General features: G+C 39.0%; 1 protein-coding gene across 1 annotated transcript; it reads left to right on the forward strand.

The window, feature by feature from the left end:
- Positions 1-4358: 4358 nt before the first annotated feature.
- Positions 4359-24359, forward strand: nradd (neurotrophin receptor associated death domain). The gene is made up of 6 exons (XM_049480224.1): positions 4359-4785; positions 15355-15487; positions 16916-17284; positions 20557-20764; positions 22233-22375; positions 22549-24359. Exons 1-6 carry the CDS (start codon positions 4744-4746, stop codon positions 22860-22862), a joined length of 1209 nt encoding a protein of 402 aa, XP_049336181.1. The 5' UTR covers positions 4359-4743; the 3' UTR covers positions 22863-24359.
- Positions 24360-24717: the final 358 nt, after the last annotated feature.

Here is a 24717-nt window from a genome sequence, read left to right on the forward strand (position 1 = left end):
AAACTTCTTAGTCTAAATAAATAAAATTGTTTAGTGAAAAATGACTACTTAGTAAAAATGTCCAAGTAAAATAAAAACTATAATATAAAGTAGTGCGCACACCATACCTAGCTTTAGTTTGAGTAAAGCAGGTAGTTTCACACTTTTTCTGTGGACACTTTTGAGTCTTTATTTACTGATATTATTTGGTTTTTGAAACATCATATAAATATGTTTTGAAGCACTAAAGGTAAATAATATTGGTTGGGGAAGGAGATCTAACTTTTTTAGCTGTTTTTTTCTCAATGGGTTACTTGTAGATTAAGCTTTACCGCACTGGGATGTAATTGCTATTTTAAGAAAGAGAAAGGGATTCCTGAGTAATTAATCTAAGAACACAAGGTGCGATTGTGGACGTAAAATCCGTCCGTAGGGTTCTAAGTGTTAAAAACTCCACTGCTGTTGCTGATGCTGATGACAACTTTTTTTTCTGTCAGTCTCTCTATCTGAGTCTCTCTCTCTCTCTTTCTGAGTCTCTCTCTCTCTCTCCTGTCTGGACGTGTCGGGGGTCAGGAGGTCAGAGTTGAGACTGCAGGAATCCTTTGATGCTCTGAGAGCTGAACATCCTACAGCTCCCGTCATAAACACCCCGAGGGGAAGGGGGTGCTGGGATGGGGCTTTGGCAGAGTTTGTGAAAGTCAGAATCACTCTTAAAATCCACTCCAGCACTAAACACCACTTTCTCACACACTCACACAGGGCTTAGGGCTAGTCTTGGACTATTTTTGTAATACCATTATTCTACCACTGTTACCTTTAGCTTCTTCTGCAAGGCAGTTGTCATCTTGCAGGTTTGTTTTAGGTTGTTGTTATAATGTAGGAAAACTGCTATGTGGCCCAGTCTTCTAAGGGAGGGGATCATGCTCTGCTTCAGAATGTCACAGTACAGGATTGCAGTGCTGGAAGCTTTCATACAACCTCAGATCATGATGCTACTATAAGCAAGGGGCAGTTGCCTTGGTACTCATCACCAGTATGCCGCCGGCCCGCCACACACACTGAAATTGATCTGAACTAAACAAGTTTATCTTGGCCTTGGTATACCACAGAACATGGTTCCAATGATCCATTCTCTTGGACTGCTTGTCTTCAGCAAACTGTTTGCAGGCTTTCTTGTGCATCAGCTTCAGAAGAGGCTATCTTCTAGAATAGTGCCATACAGACAGAGTTGATGCAGTGAGTGGCGTATGGTCTGAGAACTGCAAGCTGACCTCCCACTACCGTATACGTTTTTTTTAAAGCCAACCTCTGGATATTATGCTGAACACATGGACTCAACTTCTTTGGTTGACACTGGAGAGGCCAGTTCTGAGTGGAGCCCACCAAGTGGCCACTGACAGTTTATCAAAGTCGTGATTAGCACACAATTCAGCGAGAAACAGGAACAGGGAGTCTGGTGGGTGAGTGGGTGGGGTTTGGGGGGTTAGTATGGGGGTAATTGTGTCTGTGATCTCTGTGCCTGACAATGGTAGGAGGTCTTGACACCTAGCTCTCCACTAAAGCAGGTACCTCCTGCCCACTCCCAAAGCAAGGGGGGGGGGAGGAAGAAGCCCCCCTGAGACAATTACCTGCAGTCTGAAGGAGCAATGTTAACAACCTCAAACACTTGTGAACATCCTAAAGCCCCCAAATACCACCATCTAATGCCCCCCCCTCCCCCAACACACATACAGTGCCGGGGGCAGAATGAGCCTCTGCTGGGTTTTATTGCAGCTTTTCAGAGTCCTGCAACTTCTCACACTGCTATCACACACACACACACACACACACACAGGAAATCACATCTGAAGACTGCGTTTATACTCGGCCCACTGATGTGTGTATACACCCTTACCCCACAACACACACACACAATATATATATATATCCATATAAAGCTCTAATAACATTAATATTCAGAATGAAGCTCTAATAACATTAATATCCAGAATGAAACTCTAATAACATTAATATCCAGAATGAAGCTCTAATAACATTAATATCCAGAATGAAGCTCTAATAACATTAATATCCAGAATGAAGCTCTAATAACATTAATATCCAGAATGAAACTCTAATAACATTAATATACAGAATGGAGCTCTAATAACATTAATATCCAGAATGAAACTCTAATAACATTAATATCCAGAATGAAGCTCTAATAACATTAATATCCAGAATGAAGCTCTAATAATATTAATATCCAGAATGAAGTGTGTGTGTGTGTGTGTGTGTGTGTGTGAGAGCATGATCAGACTTGTGTCTGGAGTTCATACTGAGCCTTTAATGTAGAGACTGTAAAACACAGCCTCAGCTGTTCCACAGCATCTCTCTTCTTCTTCTTCTTCTTCTCTCTCTCTCTCCCTATCTCTTTGATGTGCTACTGTCATTGAATGGAGGCCGTAGCTCCATTTGTTGTGCTCTGAAGTCTAGTGGTCTCCTGTGGAGCCCCCAAGGGTTTTAGGGCTGCTGCTATTCATCACATGTTTATCTAAAAGCCGTCAGAGACCCCTCTGATCCCAAAACCGCTCTGACTCCCAGTCTCTCCAGTCTGGAGCTTCAGAACGTCGTACTGAACTGTCACAATAAAAACAACAGTTATAATAACAGTAACTGTCGTAATAATTCATCTATAAACCTCTAAACATCTACCAGTTCATCCCATATATACATTTAAACATCTCATTCATCCCATCTAAACATGTATTATCCAAACATCTAAACATCTGAACATTTAACCTTTCAGCTAAACATCTGCCCCCTCGTTCACTCATCCATACAACCATTTAACAGTTTCCATCTATATTAATCCAAACATCTATTCAACCAAACATCTAAACATTTACCCACCCAATCTAAACATCTGAATATGTATCCAAATATCTGTCTAAAATGTACCCCTACATCCCTCCATACAATTAAACTTTTGGTTAAACATCTGTCCACCAGTTCATTCATCCACCCATCAATTTATCCATCTGTACATCCACTTATCCATCTAAACGTTTACCCATTCAACCTCTTCTAAACACTTAAACATCTCACTCATCCCATCTTAACATCTATCCATTCAAACATCTAACATCTAGACATCTACACATACACCCCCATCCATATCTAAACATCTGAGTATGTATTTAAACATCTATCCACGTGCACATCTAATCTGTCAGCTAAACACCTGTCCATTCATTCATCCATCTATCCATACATACATACAAACATACATCCACCTATCCATCTACACATCTACCCATTCAACCCCTTCTAAACATCTAACATCTAATCATTCAGCTAAATATGTTTCCACCAGTCCATTCATCCGTCCACTCATCCATTTATCCATCTAGATATCTATCCATACAAACATTCAACACCAAGACATCTAAACACATATCCATACACCCAATCTGAGCATCTGAATACGTATCCAAACGTCTATATAAAAAACATCTCATCCTTCAACCAACTTCCCACCAGTTCATTCATCCATCTATGCATTTATCCATCTATTCATCCATACATGCATCAACCCCTTCTAAACATTTATACATCTCACTCATCCCATCTAAACATCTATAACTCATCTCACCTAAACATCGATCCATTCAAACATCTAAATATGTATCCAAACATATGTTTTAACATCTACCCCTACATTCCTCCATACATACAAACAACTATTCATCTTTACATCTGAACATATGATCTTTCAGATAAACGTTTGTCCACATTTTTATTCATCCATCCATCAGTTTAAACATCTATCCATCTAAACATCTAACATTCAGACAACAAAACATCTATCCATCCAAACATCCAACATCCTGCCATCTAAATATCTATAAACCCACCTGATTTAAATATCTAATAACTGTCCAAACAACTGTTTAAACATCTACCCCTACATCCTTCCATCTACCCATTCGTGCATCCAACTATCCATGTAAACATCTACCCATTCAACCCCTTCTAAACATTTAATATTTCACTCTTCCCATCTAAACATCTATCCATCCAAACGTCTAATACCCAGACATGCAAACATATATTTACCCACCCAAAGGAAACATCTGAATATGTATACAAACATCTGTAAAACATCTATTCCTACATCCCTCCATACAGTCAAACATCCATTCATTTGAACATCTGGACATCTATTTTTTCTGCTAAACATCTGCCCACCCGTTCATTCATCTATACATCCATACATCCGTTCATTCAGCAAACATCTAAACGTCTAGCCAATAATATGGCTCATCTACCAATCAGGACAGTGCTGGGGGGTCACATGGGCCTGGCTGTGAGCTGAAGGCTGGCTGTGAGTGCAGCGTTCTTCCAGTGGAGAGACGCGCACCGATACACACACATTTACAGTTTTGTCTCTCACACACTCACTCACACACACACTTACACAGTCTCTCTTTCTCACACACACTCACTCACACACACACTTACACAGTCTCTCTCTCTCACACACACTCACTCACACACACACTTACACAGTCTCTCTCTCTCACACACACTTACACACAGAAGCTCTCTCTCACTCTCCGGCTGTGTCTGATGGGAGGAGGGCTCTCGGGCGGAGGGATTATCGGGGAGTTTCGGTGAAGGTAAAGTTCGGCTCGGCTGAGCTGCGCGGAGCTCCGGCTGCAGCGGTTCCGAACAGGCGCAGAAAGCCAGCGAGCAGAGAGCGGGTCCGGGAGGTTCTGGAGCATGGAGGTTCTGCGGTTCTGCCTCTACTGTTTAGTAATAAAGGTGAGTTTTCAGAACTCCACAGGTCTTTACCGCCGCAAACAAACAGTTTAAAACTTTACAAGCTTTTCCAACTTCTTACCTTAGCTTTCCGTTCCACCTTAAATGAATAGATTAGATACAAAGGCGCTGGAACGCAACTACCGCAACTACTTTCTACACAGTTCCATTTAAGGTGGAACGGCGCGTTGGGGAAAAAGGGGGTCTGAAGTTAAAAAAAAAAACTTTTTACGACACTATAGCAGCTACAATCACATCACAACACACTAGACGGGTGCACATGTGCCACACACAAACACACACACACACACACACCTAAACACACCTATACACAGGTCATTTATTTTGCTGTAAATTGGCATGGTAGGAGGTTAGTGTTTGACGCTAAATTAGAAAACAGAAAACTGTGTTTAAAACTGATTTTTTTTCTATTTTATTATTTTCTATTATTTAGTGCAGTACATTTAAAAAAATACATTTTTAAAATCTAGTTATTCTTTCTGCCTTTCTCACTCAGGATTAAAAAAAAAATCTCTAATTTTCCGATTTATCCATTTTCCGTTTTTTTCTGTTTGTGAAAGGCAGAAAAAAATTATTGGATTGGATTAAAACCTATGTCTTCTTCACTATACTAAATTAAAAAAGGAATTAAAGTTTTATACCTGATTTTCTTTTTTCTAAGGTTTCAAGTGTGCAACCTAGTGAAGTATAGGGTCTGCAGGACATCTTCTTAAACCCTAGATTAATTATTCTGCTATTAATTCTGATTCAATAATTCCTATTGTGAATTACTTGGTAACACGACCTATGAAACTGATTGGAATAATTTTATCTTTCTCAGAAATAGCAGACATACAGGGTAGTGAATTATTATTGGAGTCTTATTGTCTTATTGTAATGACAGTATACTTTTTTGGTGTAAAAACTTTCTGTGGGTAATATCATCAGAGCTTAAAAGAAACTAACCCAACTGTACTTTTCATTAGAGGGAGTGTAGTAAGGCATTTAACTGGATGAAGAACAAGATTATTGGAATAAAAATCATTTTACTCTTTATGAGACAATGTTTGAATAGTTGTTTTTGTAGGGTCTGTGACCACGGATACATTCTGACTGTGATCATGTGTTTCACGAGAAATATTGCGTAGCATGAAAATGTTGTAGATATCATGATATGTTTAAAATATAATATGAACCAGGCTTAGTAAAAACTTTTAGGGATTAATTGAAGCCAGTTTGGCAGTTTAGCTTGTGGAGTTCCCCTGGGTTCTGTTGTAGGGACTATGAATCTTACAGTTATAAATACTCTAAGAAACGTTCTCACGAGCTTGAAACATAGGAAAACAGCAGGACTGCAGTGTAGTAAACTTCAGAATCTGCATGGCATCCCCCAAAACCTTATATTAATTATCCTATGAATTAATTAAGCTATTAATTGTAATGCAGAGACTATTGGGAATTAATTGATCATTATAGTATTGTAATAATAATATATAGGTTTGAAAGGGAGGAAATTAAGTGTGGGCTTTACATGTGTACAAGAGTCTAATGGGTTCAGTATTAAACTAAACTAACTAAAATAAATTTTTATTTTAAACTAAAATAAATTTTTATGAAAATTAAATAGGGAAACGTGGTCTAAAGCAGCTTTTGATGGGGTTTGCATTTTTTCTATTTGACCATAAACACTGACAGCAGCTTGTGTTTTGGGCACATATGAATCAGAACTGTACTGTAGATTTGATGATTAGCAGTGTGAAAAAAATGTTGATATTGCAATAAATTGTATTGATTTAATGTGCTATACATTATCAATTTGTGCCATTAAATATCTATATTTGTATTAAAACATAGACTCGTCCCCCAATTTGAATGACTAAGGTTAATCCTTCATTACTCCACATGGCAATACTAATAAAATGAACAGGGAAAGAATATTGGTTGTTAAATAAAAAAAAACTTAAAAACACCATAAATCCATAATTACAAGTATTTGCTCATTTATGACTATTTTATCCTGTACAGTAACACATATATATGAAGTATCATAGATAATTGTCTTGTGATATATCAAGAAGAATCACAGCATCGTGATTTCATTATTATTGTGAGATCTTCTGTGATTAAACCCTTAGTGAAGATAAAAAAGTACTTGTGTCAGTGTGACAGGGCTGATTTTGCTGTTCTTTTAAACCTTGTGGTGCAATATAATCAGTTCGGACAGTAAATAAGGCAGCAGCCTCTTTTCACTGTTCGTATTTCTTTGGACTGAGATATTTGGCTTGGTTTAGCCAGGCAATCTTGTCTGCTTCACTCAGTGTAAAGTTGTACTGAATGATTAGTGCTGGTATGGATTAACCAGGCTGTTTCAGACCTTGTGGTTTGGTGATGGCAGTGCAGGATCTGAGACTCAGTTTTTCCAGATTGATGTTTCCTTTTCAGACGGGCCGTTAAAGCCGAACCGACCCACCGAGCAGCTCCTTTTATCCCCCGTATCAAAACACGACGTCCTGTGGCGCTCTGAGGGCCGGATGATCTAATTGGATGGTTATGCTGTTCTGAGGAACGTTGACTCGCTGACTCACTTACACTTCTGCTCCTCTCTGTGCCCCATTAAAGTGCCAATTCAGAATGATATCAAACATTACACACAGCAGCCGCCATCGTCCACTTCTGACCTGATCCAACACTGACTCATGTACACCACTTAGCATGTTGCTAACTGTTCTATTTAAAACACAATGGAATTTTACATTCCACAAGTTAGTATGTTTCCAGCTAGAAGCCTTTTAAAGTAAAGTACGCTTATTTACACCAGTTAGCACGGTGCTAACAGCAGTCTTTAAAAAGTAATAGAAGTATATACCCACCAACTAGCATGATGCTAGCTGTACATTTTTAATCAGGCACAATTTATACACATATTCCTCCAATTAGCATGGTGCTAACTGGCCAGCTTAAAAAGGAATAGAAGCTTATGTACACCAATTAACATGATGTCTATGTTAATTGGTCAGTCCTTAAAACGGTACAATGGTAGTCTATGTAAACCAATTAGCACAGTGCTAATTGTCATATTTAAAAAGCAGTTCAAGTACATTACTCACCATTATTATTAATTTGGTACATGCTGAAGTCCTTAAAACGCAATGGTAGCTTGTGCACCAATAGCATGGTAATAACAATAATTTGTAACGAGTAATAGAAGCTTATGTACACCAATTAGCATGGTGCTAGCTGTTATATTTAAAACATAATGAATGATTATACTCCATAGATAGTATTGTGCCAGCTACAAGACCTACAGTTAGCATGGTGCTTTATAACAAAATGATTAAAGTTTATACACATATTTCACTAATTAGCATGGTGCTAATTGCAAACATTAAAATGTAATAGAAGCATATACTCACCAACGAGCATTGTGCTAGCTTCAATTCTTACTCCATCAATTAGCTTGATGCAAACCTTAAAAAAGAGAATGTAGAGAATGTAAGCTTGTCAATTAGCATGATGCTATCAACAATCCTTAAAATAGTGGAAGCTTTTGTGCACCTATTAGCATGTGGAATACTCCACAAGTTAGCATGGTGTTGGCTGCAAGCCTTATAAAGTACAGCATGCTTATGTACTCAAGTTAGCATGGTGCTAACAGCAGTCTTTAAAATGTAATAGAAGAAGATACCCATTAATGCGAATGGTGTTAGCTGCAAACCTTAATAAGTAATAGAAGCTTATGTACACCAAATAGCGTGATATTAAGCACAACCTTTAAAATGTAATGGAAGCTTTTGTGCACCTATTAGCATGGTGCTAACTGTTATATTTAAAACAAAATTGAGACTTATACTTCAATTCTTAAACATAGTTTATACTTAGATTTTACCAATTAGCTTGATGCTAACTGCAAACCTTAAAAAGTAATAGACTCTAATGTATGCCAATTAGCATTGTGCTAGCTGTTATGTTTAAAACACTATGAAATCTGATACTCCACAAGTTAGCATGGTGTTGCTGCAAGTCTTTTAAAAGTACAGTGTGCTGATGTACACCAGTTAGCATGGTGCTAACAGCTATGTGTAAAATTAAGTGGAGTTAGTTTACCCCACAGCTTTATTGTTTGTTAACGTTCGCTTTAAAGCTTGGTGGCAGTTGGTGGGGGGGTTCTGGGCTAAGGTGCCGCCGGGTTCTGGAGATCCGGAGCGGCTCATTATCCTGGTGTTCTCCGTCTGTATGGTTTGGGGGGAGGGGTTAACTGCAGTCATTTAAGTTTCCAGTAAACTGCATGTCAGTATCAGTGGTGGGGTAGCGCTGTATCTGAGGGGGAGGGGTGGTTTCCTCTTCTGCTCCCTCCCCCCAGGCTCTGTAGCCCCGCCCCCTGTTGGAGAGAGAGTAGGGCAACAAGCAGGATGATGTGGCCATCATTTATTCTTGGCAGATGATATTTACATTAAGTTCTTACTGTAAGATCACACTACTTAAAAGTATCATGGTGTTACCAGGTACATTTAGTGTACATAGCATAGCATCTGCAGGTACACGATTTCAACACAGACTGATAAAAAAACAAAATAAAAAAAATGTTCATCAAATTATGCTTAACTTATACACTGTCGCTTAGGTTAATAATTAACTATACACATTTTTAAACAGGCTTATTTGACTGCTACCACTTTAAAATAAGACTACCTTTATAAGGGGTTTATAAATGGTTTACAATTAGTTTATTAATGGTTACTAATTAGGTTGTAAATGCCTTAAAAATCATTAATAATGAGTTATAACAAATACATAGAAAGGGCAACAAAGACCTGTTGTTTGCCAAATAGTGAATCCACAGCCATCTATGTTGTTGCCCTTTCTACGTATGTGTTATAACTGATTATTAATTATTTTTAAGGCATTTACAACCTAATTAGTAAACATTAATATAAACTAGTTATAATTTATAAACCCTTTATAAAGGTAGTCTTATTTTAAGGTGGTACCATTTGACTTGTGTGACCTACACCTTCAGTTACAGCAGAATGATGTGAGAAAATCTGGCGCCAAATGCATATGGTTCATATCCATTTTGCATATGGATATCAGAGTTTCTATTGGGTCTAGTCACATGATTACTCTGTTCTTAATTCTAATATCAGTAAAAAGAGTATGAAGTAAAAAAAAAATATATATATATATATATATATATATATTATTTTTTTTTCAACATTTTTTAAGACATTTTCACGACAAAACGCATCAGCAGTGGCAGTAACAAATAAAAGCTACCACAAAGTACATAAAATTAGTATCATAAAGTACAAAATTAGTGCACAGCATATATAAACAGCAAACAATTAAAAGCAAATAAGTAAATACAAAACAATACAAAACAGACCTTCAAGGCTTTCAAAAATATCACTATTACTGCAGGTTTTTGTGTTGTGTTAAAAAATTTTAACAGTTTTATTGTGTATGATGTAAGAAATGGCACACCCCTATTATTTCAGTTCAGTTTAGTTCAGTTCAGTTCAACAGTGCTTTATTGGCATGAATGTAATAAGCAACACTATTGCCAAAGCATAAAATAGAAAACATAAATGTATAGATAATAAAAAAAGAATACATACATATAATTACAACAACAGAACTTGAGTTATTTACAGGATTAACAATTATTATTAATGACAATTTAAAATAAATAGAAAATAAGTGTATGGAGACTATGTTTAATAAGGTAAATTAAATAATATAAACGTTTAAGAATAAGGAATAGATCAGTAATATCAGAAATTAGTTTTTTCCACACTGGGTCTGTAATGTATCTTGCTGTGTGAGTGATCAACTATATACAGTATATTTATAGTTTATTGGTTTAGAATTGTAAAATATATCAGTATTTGTGATACATTATAGAGTTATAGAGAGTGTTATGGTTAATCAGGTATGTGAGGCAGGATGTCCTGTTAGCGCTCACTCTGCTGGAGACTAAGATTTTGCTTTAATTTGTAGAAACAGTTGCGTCCCATCCTGTCGCAGTATGTCTGTCAGGCCCTGCTGTCTGTGTGTGTGTGTGTGTTGAATCCACATGTACCCACTGATTGCTCTCTTTGAAGCCCTTCCTGGTCTTTGGTGGTCTTTTTGTGCTCCAGAACAACTGTGTTCTGCAGGGGGGGCATTGGGGGGGGGGGGGGCGACAGGGGGTGGGGGGCAGGTGTATGCTGATAGACCCGTCGTCTCAGGATCAAAGGGAAGCTCCTGCTTTACGGTCAGTCTGTGCTTTGATAAGCACACACTGCACCGCGAGGGTCCCGCTGACCCTGAGACCGCCCGCATGCCCGTCCCACCGGGGTCTGTCCGTCTGCTGTGGGACCCCGGGAGTGTGGGGGGGGAGGGGGATGGGGGGGTGGGGGAGTGTTTACAGTGTTTACAGGATCTTACAGAATCTCACCAGCTAAAAAACGCTTATTTTAACACTAGTTAGCACGGTGCTAACAACAATCTTTAAAATGTATTAGAAGCTTATGTAAACAAATTAACACAGTGTTAACTGTAATATTTAAAAAGATATTTAACCCTTGTGTGGTGTTCGGGTCTGTGGGACCCGTTTTCATTTTTTCATCAAATTAAAAAAAAATATTTTTTCTAACTCAAACTCATTGGCATTGGCTCATTTTTTGTGAAAAACATATATCAAAACACATTTTCGATAAACACACACTGTACACCCCCCCCCCCCAAACCATTTATATTACATACAGTATGTTTGGCCAAGGGTTATTAAACATTGCTTCATTTGTAAATTTAAAACTAAACAAATTTTCTACTCATATCTTGAGTTTAATTCATTTTCTTTTACATTTTATTAAAAAAACTAATAAAAAAAAGAGTAGCACTTTTTGAAAGAAATGTAACATAAGAAAGGTAAAGGGTAAATATTCACCATGTAAGCTGTTTATATTGCTTGCAATTTAGGTGAAGCAAGCATGTGTAAAGCATTTTAATATAAAATTGCTTAATTATGCTGAATTAAATACATATAAAGTAAACGAGTAACAAAAATATGAACACCACACAGGGGTTAAGATTTTACCTCATCATTAGCATGGTGCTAACACTTACACACACACACACTGTGATAAGTGATTATGTCTGGAAGTCTTTTACTAACTTGAGCATTATATGGACAAAAGTGTTGGGACACCTGCTTAATTTATTGTTTCTATCAAAATCCTGTTTTTATCTCTGCCCATCCAATCTGTGACATATTAATTAGTTTCTCCTCATGTTTCAGTATCAAGGTAAAATGTGAAAGAAATCGTGATACTGATTTAAAGTCGTATCGATCAGCACATGTTCTGCAATCAAGGGTTTTTACCGGCTCCCCCTGTCCTGCACAGTTAGCAGATTAACAGTGTGTGTGTGTGTGTGTGTGTGTGGGCAGCTCTGCCAGCCTAAGCCTATACTCTAACACCAGGTATTCTGAGGGCACACGCGCCGCCGCCGCTGCCTGCCCTTTGTGCCAATTCTTAGTGTTTTATGTTCTTTTTGCTGTGATTTACATACCCCATTATATCACCACCACTCCATTAATACAACAATTACAGTATTATTATAAACAATACATATAACACACTCTCTCTCTCTCACACACAGACACACCTCTAACACACACTCTCTCTCTCTCACACACACGTCTAGCACACACACTCTCACACACTGCCTTATTAGGACACTTGAGAAGGAAATGCCACTAGCACTAACACTCACAGCTAATACATCTCTCTCTCTCTCTCTTGCTTTCTCTCTCTCTCTCTCTCACTCTCTCTTTCTCTCTCTCTCACTCTCTCTTTCTCTCTCTCTCTTATACTACTCATAGTAGAACGATGTGATTAGAGCAGTGTAATTAAACCACTAGATTGATTAGACCAGTCTGATTAGAATATTCTGATTAGACCAGTCTGATTGCTGTGTGAATCGGAGGGCCAGTCCGTCCCTCTGCCTGATGGGTCTGGAATGTGGAGGCAGTTTTACCCTGTGGGCACGACTGTGTGAGTGTGTGTGTGTGTGTGTGTGTGTGAGAGACAGGTCAGTACACGTCTCAGTGGAGATCAGAAAGTGTGGGGGGTTAGTTAGTTGCTAGACATCTGTTTGCTCTTGTCAGGGCATTTTCTTAAATGTGAATGTGTGTGTGTGTGTGTGTGAGTGTGTTTGTGAGTGTGTGTGTTTAAAGTGGTAGTGACCTGCTCTCACACCTGCAGGGGATGAGGAGGGTGGGGGTAAGGGGGGGGACATCAAAGGCCTACTGTGGCGCACTCACACACACACACATGCACGCACACACACACACACTGGACTGTTCTTGTCTGTTCACACCCCGCCTTCAGGGGCGCCATAAACCTTAAACATTCTGAATTGCAATATAAAACAATACTGAACTTACAATATTCTAAATCAGAATGTATTAAAACTCTAAATAGGAATATAAATAGGGCTGTATGATCCTTGCGATGCGGAGAACACGAACAAAATCACACAATTTGGCCTTAAAATTTATTTCATATATAAAGATAAAGCAATTTTTAATGATGTTTTTATGAACCCCTGTGTGGTGTTCATATTGTTGTAACTCGTTTACTTTGTTACTTGTATTTAATTCAGCAAAATTAAGCAATTCTACATTAAAATGCTTTACACAGGCTTGCTTCACCTAAATTGCAAGCAATATAAACAGCTTCCATGGTTAATATGTGCCCTTTACCTTTCTTATGTTACATTTCTTTTGAAAAGTGCTACTCTTTTTTTTATTTTTATCATTTTATTTTTTAATAAAATGTAAAAGAAAATGAATTTAACTCAAGTTATGAGTAGAAAATTTGTTTGGTTTCAAATGTACAAATGAAGTAATGTTTATTAGCCCTTGGCCAAACATACTGTATGTAATATAAATGTGTAGGGGGGGGGGGGGGGGGGGGGGGTACAGTGTGTGTTTATCGAAAATGTTTTTCACAAAAAATGAGCCAATGCCAATGAGTTTGAGTTAGAAAAAAATATTTTTTTAGTATCATTTGATGAAAAATGAAAACGGGTCCCACAGACCCGAACACCACACAAGGGTTAAAGACAGATTATATTCGATTGATTACTCCAATCTTTGATACATAGAGTGCATTTTTAATTTTACGTCATGTTGAAGCATTTGTTGTCTGGAGAATTCTGATAAAAAGGATTATTAATATTGCAATATATCACTGAACAGCAATCTCATTTTTTCCAATTACCTGCAGCCCTAATAATTGGATTGTTGATGAAATTATATATTTCCTCATTTTGCTAAATGTAAAACCTTACATGCACATTATTGTAGATCTGCGGCTAGAGACACTACTTAACAGGTTCCTTACTGATGGTTCTGTAAAATATAAATCAACACTAAATCAACAACAGTAAGAAACATCTAGACACTTAAATGTTTTTCTGTCTGGTTAAGAATTTCTGTTACATAAACTACATACACTATAAATAGCTGTTTAAATGGTTCATTATTTAATCTTATATATAACTATGCTTTTATGTGACTCCACAGAAGTGTTTTGATTACAGTCACATTTTTGGTCTGATTTAAGTGGAATTTTTGGTACCACTTTAAAATAAGACTACCCTCATAAAGGGTTTATAAATTTGATTATTCATTATTATTGATTAGGTTGTAAATGCCTTAAAAACATTTGATAAAAAAATTACAACATATCAATAAAAAAAAAGGCATCAGTAAGCCGTTGTTTACTTAGTCATTTAATTCAACTTAATTTAATTTAATTGAATTTACAGTCAATAGTTAAACATAATTACAAATATACAGTATAATAATATGACATTTTTAAATGCTGATTGATGAAAAGAACAAAGTACGATCAGGATCAGGAAAGATCTGTGATTTGACAGGATAAATGAGTGTGGAAATAATATATTTTTTTGCAATTTAAAAAAAAAAAAAATTATTTGTGTTGTTATATATTTATCAACTGATTATTAATGGGTCTTAAAGTATTTGCATCCTAATTAATAAATATAAATAAACTCCTTCATAAATCATTAATAAACCCATTATAAAGGTAGTCTTATATAGTCTAATAAAGGGGTACCTAATTTTTTAATACCTTGTTCTCATGGGAGTGTGTTGAGAGTGTGTGTGTGTGTGTGTGTGTGTGTGCGTGTGTGTGTTCACACTGGCAGGTGATCCTCTCTTCTTACTGTGTCTGCAGTGTGTTTGATCCTGCATTAGCATTAGCATTGCTAACGACCCACTGTCGTCTGACAGGAGATTAGCCGTCGTAGAACATTAGCTGTGCGTGAGAACCCTTTGATATGCGTATGACAGAGGAGAGACAGGAAGTGGGAAAGATAAAGAGAGAGATTGATTTGCTGTAAATACACAGTGGAGCAGCTGTCTGGACTAAGTGCTGGACTAATAATAATCAAACATCAATAATAATTATATTATATTAATACTTTTTACTCTAAAAAAAGTTTTTACTCTGTCATTGACCACCATGTGTGTGTTTGTGTGTGTGTGTGTGTTTTTAGGTAGTAGTGGGCGATGAGTGTGTTAGCATGCGCTTCACACGCCGGGGCGAGTGCTGCAGCCTGTGCCCGGCGGGTACCGGAGTGATATCTGAGTGTGGCCCACAGAACACCAAGTGCCAATCATGCCAAGATGGTGAGTATTATTACCACTTCTGCCCCCCCCCCCCCCCCCCAACCCCCCCCCACCCTGCAGGGAGCGAGGTTTAACATTATTAATATTATATATTGTTATTAACATTAAGTAATATCAAATCAAATCAAATTTATTTGTATAGCGCTTTTTACAACTGGTGTTGGCACAAAGCAGCTTTACAGAAACATGATCACAGGACAAAGAATCAGGCAAAACATTAAACATAGAAAATACAGAATACAGAACCCCCAGTGAGCGCGGAGGCAAGGAAAAACTCCCTCAGAGCTGCAGGAGGAGGAAGAAACCTTGGGAGGACCAAGACTCACATTAAAGGGGGGGACCATCCTACCACTGGTCAAACGGCTTTTAAATTAATTTTAAAAAGTCTTTCATACATCCACATAGGTTTTATATATTCAGGTGTATAGCAGCTCCACTAATGGCTTATAGAGTAAGATGGATGATGAGCAGCTGATCTGTGGTGGTGGATGGAGAAGAGCTGACTTCAGAAACTTCCAGTCTGGCCAGACAGAGGACATGAGAGCCTGAGGGTCCAACATCCCTCGGTATCGGGTCAGACAGGTGGGCAGTCAGTAACTCGGAGGAAGGCAGAGAGATGGAATTAGTTTTGACTGGATTTATGTAAAACAGAGAATATAAAACATTATCAGAGTGTGGCAAATGATAATAATGTAATAATGTAATTAATGTAATGTAACACAGACAAACTTATGTAAAAATGTATTTTATTGGGATTTTAAGTGAAAGACCAACACAAAGTAGCAATTAAGGTGAAGTGAAAAGAAAAATATACATAGTTCTCCCACCTGAGCTGTGGATCTCTGCAGCTCCTCCTGAGTGACCATGGACCTCTTGGCTGCATCTATAATTAATGATCTCTTTTTTATTTGACCAAATTGAAAACCTCTGGAATGTAATCAAGAGGAAGATGGATGATCAAAAGCCATCAAACCAAGCTGAACTGCTCGAATTTTTGCACCAGGAGTGGCATAAAAGTTATCCAAAAGCAGTGTGTAAGACTGGTGGAGGAGAACATGCCAAGATGCATGAAAACTGTGATTAAAAACCACCAGGGTTATTCCACCAAATATTGATTTCTGAACTATTAAAACTTTATGAATATGAACTTTTTTTTTCTTCAATATTTTAGATCTGAAAGCTCAGCATCATGCTCTAAAGGACGATGTTTATATTTGGAATTTGGGAGAAATGTTGTCTGTAGTTTATAGAATAAAACAACAATGTTCATTTTACTCAAACATAAACCTATAAATAGCAAAATCAGAGAAACTGATTCAGAAACTGAAGTGATTTCTTAATTTTTTCCAGAGCTCTCTCATCCTGTGATTATTATAAATAATTTTAATCTCACTTCTTCCTCCCCTTCTCTTTCTCTCTCTCTCTCAGGTGTGACGTTCTCAGACTCTGAAGGTCTCTCCGCGTGCAGGGCGTGTGCCCGCTGTCCCCCGGGCATCCCCCAGCTGGCGCGCTGCACCCTGACCCAGGACACGCACTGCGACTGCGGTGAGGGTTTCTTCCTCTGGCGAGACGGGAACAGCACGGAGGGCCGCTGTGCCCCCTGCAGTGTGTGTGAGCGTGGGGAGGGGGTGACCCGCCTCTGTGGAGCTGCAGGAAACACCGAGTGCCAGCCTTGCCCGCCGGGCACCTACTCGGAGGTGCGGAGCACCACCCAGACCTGCACGCCCTGCTCTCGCTGCGGAGACGATGAGGTGAACATCCGGCCCTGCCAGCCCAACTCGGATACCCTCTGCATGCGTGAGTATTCACACAGTTCACGCCTCATATTTACACTTACACTTAAAATCTTATATCCTGATTCACTTTATCAGGATTCATGAGCTGACTTCTGTTCATACTGAACACCAAACCAGTTTAATCCATAGATAAACATTCATAGAACCTACAGCATCCAGCAGCCTTTCTGTCTGTATGTTCTTTAGAAGATGATTCAGATGACTTAATTCATTGAGTTCATGATACAATTCAATTCATTTCCTTAGTAACAATGAGTGAGATGGCTAGTTCTCTGCTGAACAGGTAATCACTAAGCTTCAGGAAGGTTCACTAAAGATAGCTGGGTAATTTATCACCACCACAAGCGTAGTAGAGACAAGCATTTCTGACATTAAAACATATATATTCACTAATCAGCTACTGATTAAGAGTAAGACTCATTATTGTCATCGTCATCTGACAACCAGTGTGAGCTTTGCATCTGGGGAGGAGAGGGTGGAGCAGAAAACTTTTTCCAGTGTTTGGAAATTGGACTGATGTAGCCATTTCACACAGTCGCTCGCTTTTATTAATGATTGTTCCTTTAACGTCTTTAAACGTTCTGGAAATGTTGCTGCAGCGTCATTTGTGTCTATGTTTTCTAGCAGGGAATGTTATGTAAAAAACGTTCTAATAGCGTTGTGATGCAAACCGTTATTATATCGCATATTTTCAATACATTCCTGGAACCTTTTTTCAAAACATTGTTAAATGTTCTTAAAATGTTCTCTGTTTTCTAGGGTGTGACTCAATAAAAAAGAAAAATATCAGTCATATCAGTCATAATGTGTGTGTGTGTGTGTGTGCATATGTGTGTGTGTGCCAGCATGTGGCAGGCAGCTGTGTGCAGCAGTACTATATATCTGAAGCAGCCGCAGGATCTCAGTGTGGTTCTGTATTTGTAATTTAGCTGCAGATTCTCTACGGTTTAGAAACCCATCATAAGAGTCTGTATTCACACAACAAAACCTGGATAGTAAAATAGATTGTTTATCAGACACTCCAGATCTCTGGAGCTCTCACCCGCGAGCAACTATGTGACCAGGGAAGAGAACCTGGGGGGGGGGGGGGTCACACTCACAGAGGGGGAGAGAGGGGTGTATGATGGGTGTGTGAGGGGTGTGTGGTTGAGAGGTAGTGAAGGTGTGAGGCATTTCAAGTAGGTTTACAGGTTTAGAGTTGTTTTGAATCAGCAGCTGGTCATTAGGTCATTGTGGAAATGGTTATAGCCTGAAACCATTGACATTCATTTGAGTTGGAAGTCGGTGGTGGGTGCACTGGAACTGTACATGGTGTAAGAAAAAATGTGTTTTGTTCCCCTCTTCCTGGTATCGATGGTAGTTCTGTAGTTTAAATGTGTGTGTATGGAAAAGTGAGGTAGATTGAGGTAGCAAGGCACAGTGAGCTACAGTGAGGTAAAAGTAAGATGTATAGGTTGTAAGGTAGAGTGATGTAGACTTAAGCAGATTGAGGTAATGAGATACAATAGTGAGCTAGAATAGTGAATAGTGTGTGAGGTATAGAGTGGGTGTAGAAAGTGAGAGAGAATGAGGCAGAGTAAGTAAAAGAGGTAGAGTGAGGGTATAGGGTAAGGTAGAGTGACCTAGAGCAAGGTTGAGTAAGGTAGTGAGGATAGAGGCTGAGGTAGAGTGAGCTAGAGTGAAGTTAAAGCAGGACTAGGTAGGATTTCCTTGATTTTTGATCTTTTGAAAGAAGTAAAATTACAGCTTGAAACTCACTGCAGCGCTGCATTGAGGTGTAATAGGAGGAATAGCGGTGCTCTCGTGTCTGTGCCGGAGCTCCTCTGAACTCAAACCAGAATCTGTACGTTTTCCGAGGCGGCCGCGACCAACGCTCGCGAGAACTGCGACCTGCTTTCCGACCTTTAGTTCTAACATTTCTACAAGGACTACTGGTTCATTCTTTACAAACTAACATACAGACACTCTGGCAGAAGCTGGAAAGAGACTGAATATGTCTGTGAAAGCCAGAAAACGAGAAAGAGAAACTAATCCGCCTGAAACATTTATTACACTCTACAACTGTAGGGGGAGCCCACGAGCACAAAATCTCAATCCTACCTAGTGGAGCCTTAAGTAAGGTAGTGAGGTAGACCTAAGGATTTATTATTGTCTGTATCATACACTCTTAGTGTTTATGAATCAGTCCAGGTTATAATCTGGTGATTTTATTATAATCTTGATATTCTTTATTTCTTTGTTGTTTAACTGTTAAAATAAAAATAAAAAAATTGGGGCTAAAAATGGATTGCACACCAACTTCACCTCGTTTGACCCGACCTGACTGCAGCAGAATGTCTGATATGTGTGTTCAGTGTGTGTGTGGACAGGGTGTGTGAGGAATGTGAGGGTGAGAGTGGGGGATTCCCCTGTGGGGAGGGGGGGGGGGTGAGAGATGGTCACTCATCACTCCGGCCTTCGCCTCTTTCGGAACGGTGCACATGTGTTATGTGTCCTAATATGTCTGACCATGTGTTAATCACACCGCTGTCCAGCTTGTGTGTGTGTGGTGTGTGTGTGTGTGTGTGTTTGTGTGTGTGTACAGCAGGTGTAAGCTGGTCTCTCTGTAATAGAGCTGTCAGGATGCCTCAGTGTCATCACTGTCTGTCTGTGTCTGTATATCTGTTCAGCTCTCATTAACCAGCCTATTACTTAAATCATCTGAGCTCAGGACTTCAGGATATTATTGCAACATTATTTATTGGTGATAATTTTAATAAATATAAAAGTTTTATTTGGTATGAACAAACAGTACTGAATATGAATATATCTAAACTATCTATAAAACATGCAGAACAGCTACAGAGCATATAGAACATGCAGAACAGCTAATGAACAGCAAAAGAACAGCTTTAGAACACGCAAAACGCTACCAAACAGTTCCCCAAACTTATGAACAGGGAAAGGACAGCTAAAGAACATACAAAACAGCTACTGAACAGTTATAGAATATATAGAAGTTTTATTAAGCATAGGTTTCATACATTCAGTGTAAATAAAAACTAATATGTAAACATGTCTATTTTGTAAACAGTAACTTACCAAGTCTCTGCCTGATTTTGTATAAAATAATAATGGTATAACAAAATAAAAAAATGAAACCAAAAAGTAATGTAACAACAAATGAAATGTAACAAACTGCAAACATTTAAAAGTAAATACAGCGGGAAACTGAGAAAGGGTCCAGTGATGAGCTGTAATAATGTAACTGTGACTCTTTGTCTGTTCCTGCAGTGCGAGACCTGCAGATCCTGTCTCAGCCGGGAGGTTCCCCCAGACCCGGACTGGTGGAGGACGAGACCGTAAAGAGAACCGAAACATCTCCTGGTTCTGAAGCCCCCGAGCTCACCCCTCAGGACCAGGGCGGCAACAACATCCTGCTGTACGTGTCCGTGCTCGCTGCCGTGGTGCTGGGCCTGCTCGTCTACGTCGCCTACAAGTGGTGAGTGATCCTGATAAGCTACTGAACAGCTACAGATTACAGAACAGCTTTAAACAGCTATAGATCACAGAACAGCTACAAACAGCTATAGATCACAGAACAGCTACTAAACAGCTATAGATCACAGAACAGCTATAAACAGCTATAGATCACAGAACAGCTATAAACAGCTATAGATCACAGAACAGCTATAAACAGCTATAGATCACAGAACAGCTATAAACAGCTATAGATCACAGAACAGCTACTAAACAGCTATAGATCACAGAACAGCTACTAAACAGCTATAGATCACAGAACAGCTATAGATCACAGAACAGCTATAAACAGCTATAGATCACAGAACAGCTGTAAACAGCTATAGATTACAGAACAGCTACTAAACAGCTATAGATCACAGAACAGCTGTAAACAGCTATAGATTACATAACAGCTATAAACAGCTATAGATCACAGAACAGCTACTAAACAGCTATATATTACATAACAGCTACTGACAGCTATAGATTACATAACAGCTACTGACAGCTATAGATTACATAACAGCTACTGACAGCTATAGATTACATAACAGCTACTGACAGCTATAGATTACAGAACAGCTACTGACAGCTAAAGATTACAGAACAGCTATGAACAGCTATAGATCACATAACAGCTATGAACAGCTAAAGATCACAGAACAGCTATAAACAGCTATAGATTACAGAACATACAGAACAGCTACAGATCACAGAACAGCTATAAACAGATATAGATCACAAAACATCTATAAACTGCTATAGATTTCAGAACAGCTACTAAACAAGTATAGACTACAGAACAGCTACAGAACAGCCATAGATCACAGAATAACTACTGAACAGGTATAGATCACAGAACAGCTATAAAGCATGCAGAACAGCTACTGAACAGCTATAGATCACAGAACAGCTACTGAACAGCTATAGATCACAGAACAGCTACTGAACAGCTATAGATCACAGAACAGCTACTGAAATGCTATAGGTCACAGAACAACAACTGAACCGCAATAGATTACAGAACAGCTATAGATCACAGGATGGCTATAAAGCATGCAGAACAGCTACTGAACAGCTATAGATTACAGAACAGCTACTGAGCAGCTACAGAACAGCTACTGAACAGCTACAGATCACAGAACAGCTACTAAGCAGCTACAGAACAGCTAATGAACAGCTACAGAACATGCAGAATAGGTACTAAACAGCTACAGACCACAGAACAGCTACAGAACAAGACACAGCTACTGTATATACTGAACATACTGTATAGCTACACAGCTATACAGCTGCAGATAAAGAACAATCAGTGCAGTTATAGAACATGCAGAACAGCTTCTAAATAGCTACAGATTATTCAGGATGGCTATAGAACAGAATGTGTTTATGTTAAGCTAACAGACCTTAATGTGTGTGTGTGTGTGTTTGTGGTGTGTGTGTGTTAGCTGGAAGTCGTTTCAGCAGAAGAAGGCTCTGGGTAAGGCTCGAGCTGGAGAGCTGAATAACATGGCTGAGGGGGAGAAGCTCCACAGCGACAGCGGCGTGTTCCTCGACTCCCACAGCCTGCAGGACAGCCAGCCCAGCAAAGGTAGGAGAACATGCAACCCACACTCACATACATACAGAACATATAACCCACACACACAGAACCAATACAGAATCTTGATTCTGATATCACCGAGTACCTGTGAGGTGGGAATTCGGACAGTAGCGCTGTGAAGGTTTAAAGCTGCCTCTCTCTCTCTCTGTTTCCCCCTACAGGCAGTAAGCGGGACAGCAAGCAGGACACGCGGCTGTACATAAACCTGCCCCCTCACCGGCAGGAGGAGCTGGAGAAGCTGCTGGAGGAGGGCAGCGGGCGGAGCTGGAGGCAGCTGGGCGGAGCTCTGGGGTACGAGCCGGAGCGACTGGACGTTTTCGGGCGCGGTCTGGACCCTGTTCACACGCTGCTGACGGACTGGTCCCAGCAGGACGGCTCCACGCTGGGTCTGCTGTGCTCCGCCCTCGCCCGCATTGAGCGGCACGACGTGGCCCGGGCCCTCACCGCGCCCACACAGGGCCTGTCGGTGGTCTGAACGCCGCCGGGACACTTCTCTAAAGACACGTTTCCACTGCCAGAAGCTTTCAGGAGCTCAGGAACATCCAGAGAAACAGCTTCTCCACAGCGACAACCAGGACCCAGGATCACTTCTTACTCCAGAACCGATATCCTGTGGACCAGGACACACTAGGGATGGAGACTTGCTGTGCTAAACGTCTTCGATTGGTCTTCGATATTTTCCTTGCTTTTTTATTGTAATGTGTTTGTAAAGTGTGTATGCTTTGCTCAAGTCTCAGAGTGTCTTTAAGTGTTTTTCACCAAAGTTCAATTAATTAAGTGATGTTACAAAAACAAAGGTGTTTACTTATAGCCAACCAATCAGAAAACAGTTCAGTTTAGCTCCACCTAGGGGTGTCACAACACCACTAAGAATATCTGAAATTCTTAAGATTCTTTATACCCATTTTAATAGGACTACAAACATTAAGCAGTTAAATTAAGATATTTTAACATGAATACCTGCTTAAATTGTTTTTTTTATAGTATTAAAAACACTGTCATATTTATAAAATCTGGGTAAAATACAAGTTACATTTTTTAATCCAATCAGAACAGTGGAATCTAATGATAAAGTTCAACACTATGTAGTGGGTGGGGTTTAAACACAATTCTACGTGAACCACTTCTTACACCAATTTTTACTTGCAACCTAGTAATAAAAAAAATACTGTTTTTTTTTTTAAATCAGTACAGTGCTGCAAAACAAAATGTCATGAAATCACACAGTATAATACTGACATTTTATTCTACCCAAGTGGTTTCAATACTTAAAACCAGTAAATGGACATATTTCAACATGAACACTGTGCAGAATAATTTTGTGGGCTAATGTCACTGGTTATGAGCCATTGCATAGTTAGCCTAAACAAGCTAATTATAGCCTTTTTTTTTTACTTTAGCATTTCGCAACATCATCATTTCAAGTGGTACTAAGGTCTTGTGACATTCCTTATGCTGCCCTTCTAGTTTTATTAAGTTTAAAACTATAAGGAGTATTAGGAGTGTTCGTCACAGGTCCTGTTATCAGTGCATCCCAGTGAAATAACAGATCAGAGCTGAAATTGATCAGAACTCCGGTGATGAGAGCAAGAGAAGTGGGCCAAACCAGATACAGTACCTGAGCTCCAGTCGCATCATCCTCATCCTCTGGATTTCATCCTCATACTCAAGAAGGACTCAACATTTTGTCATCACTGAATTTCAGTCAGCGTGTGAAACACTTAAGGTGGAAACCTGCTTTTTAAGGTGGAAATGTTCTGTTTACATGGACTTTGCGAGGAAAGAGAGCATAGCACTGCTTGATGTGGGAGCGCGAGGGAACGCTGAGCTTCCTCTGGACTCTGAGAAACGCTGAGAGATAAACCCCAAACCGGGGGATTTTTGTACTTACCCAAGTGCCTTCCAACTTTGTAAAGGACAACTCCACCAATTCTACTTAAATATCTGCATTATTAAACAGTAAATATGTGAACAGAGTGATTCAGATTGTGTTATATTTTACTATTATGTATTATATTACAAAGTTTGGACACTTAAATTCAGTGTTTTTTTATTATTTTAAAATGTTTTGCATTGTAGATTTAATACACATAGAAAACCCATGGAATTATTTAGTAAACACAAAAATGAAAAACAAATCAGAATATGTTTTATAATTTAGATTTTAAAGTACTTTAAAGTAGCACCTTTTGCTTAGATGACAGCTTTGCATATCTTAGCATTTTCTCAGTCAGATGTATGAAGTAGAATCACCTGGAATTCAGGCTTTCAGTTAACAGCTGTGCTGAACTCATCAAGAGTTAATTACTTGAATTTCCTGCCTCTTAATG

The sequence above is a fragment of the Astyanax mexicanus genome, chromosome 6 (assembly GCF_023375975.1).
Source record: "Astyanax mexicanus isolate ESR-SI-001 chromosome 6, AstMex3_surface, whole genome shotgun sequence".
NCBI classification, from domain to species: domain Eukaryota; kingdom Metazoa; phylum Chordata; class Actinopteri; order Characiformes; family Acestrorhamphidae; genus Astyanax; species Astyanax mexicanus.

What these genes read in the sequence shown, in the direction of transcription:
- nradd (XM_049480224.1), top strand. Translation starts at nt 4,744, where the DNA reads ATGGAGGTTCTGCGGTTCTGCCTCTACTGTTTAGTAATAAAG. An exon ending in TCTACTGTTTAGTAATAAAG is followed by an intron (nt 4,786 to 15,354) that starts GTGAGTTTTCAG and finishes GTGTGTTTTTAG; the next exon opens with GTAGTAGTGGGCGATGAGTG. An exon ending in GTGCCAATCATGCCAAGATG is followed by an intron (nt 15,488 to 16,915) that starts GTGAGTATTATT and finishes TCTCTCTCTCAG; the next exon opens with GTGTGACGTTCTCAGACTCT.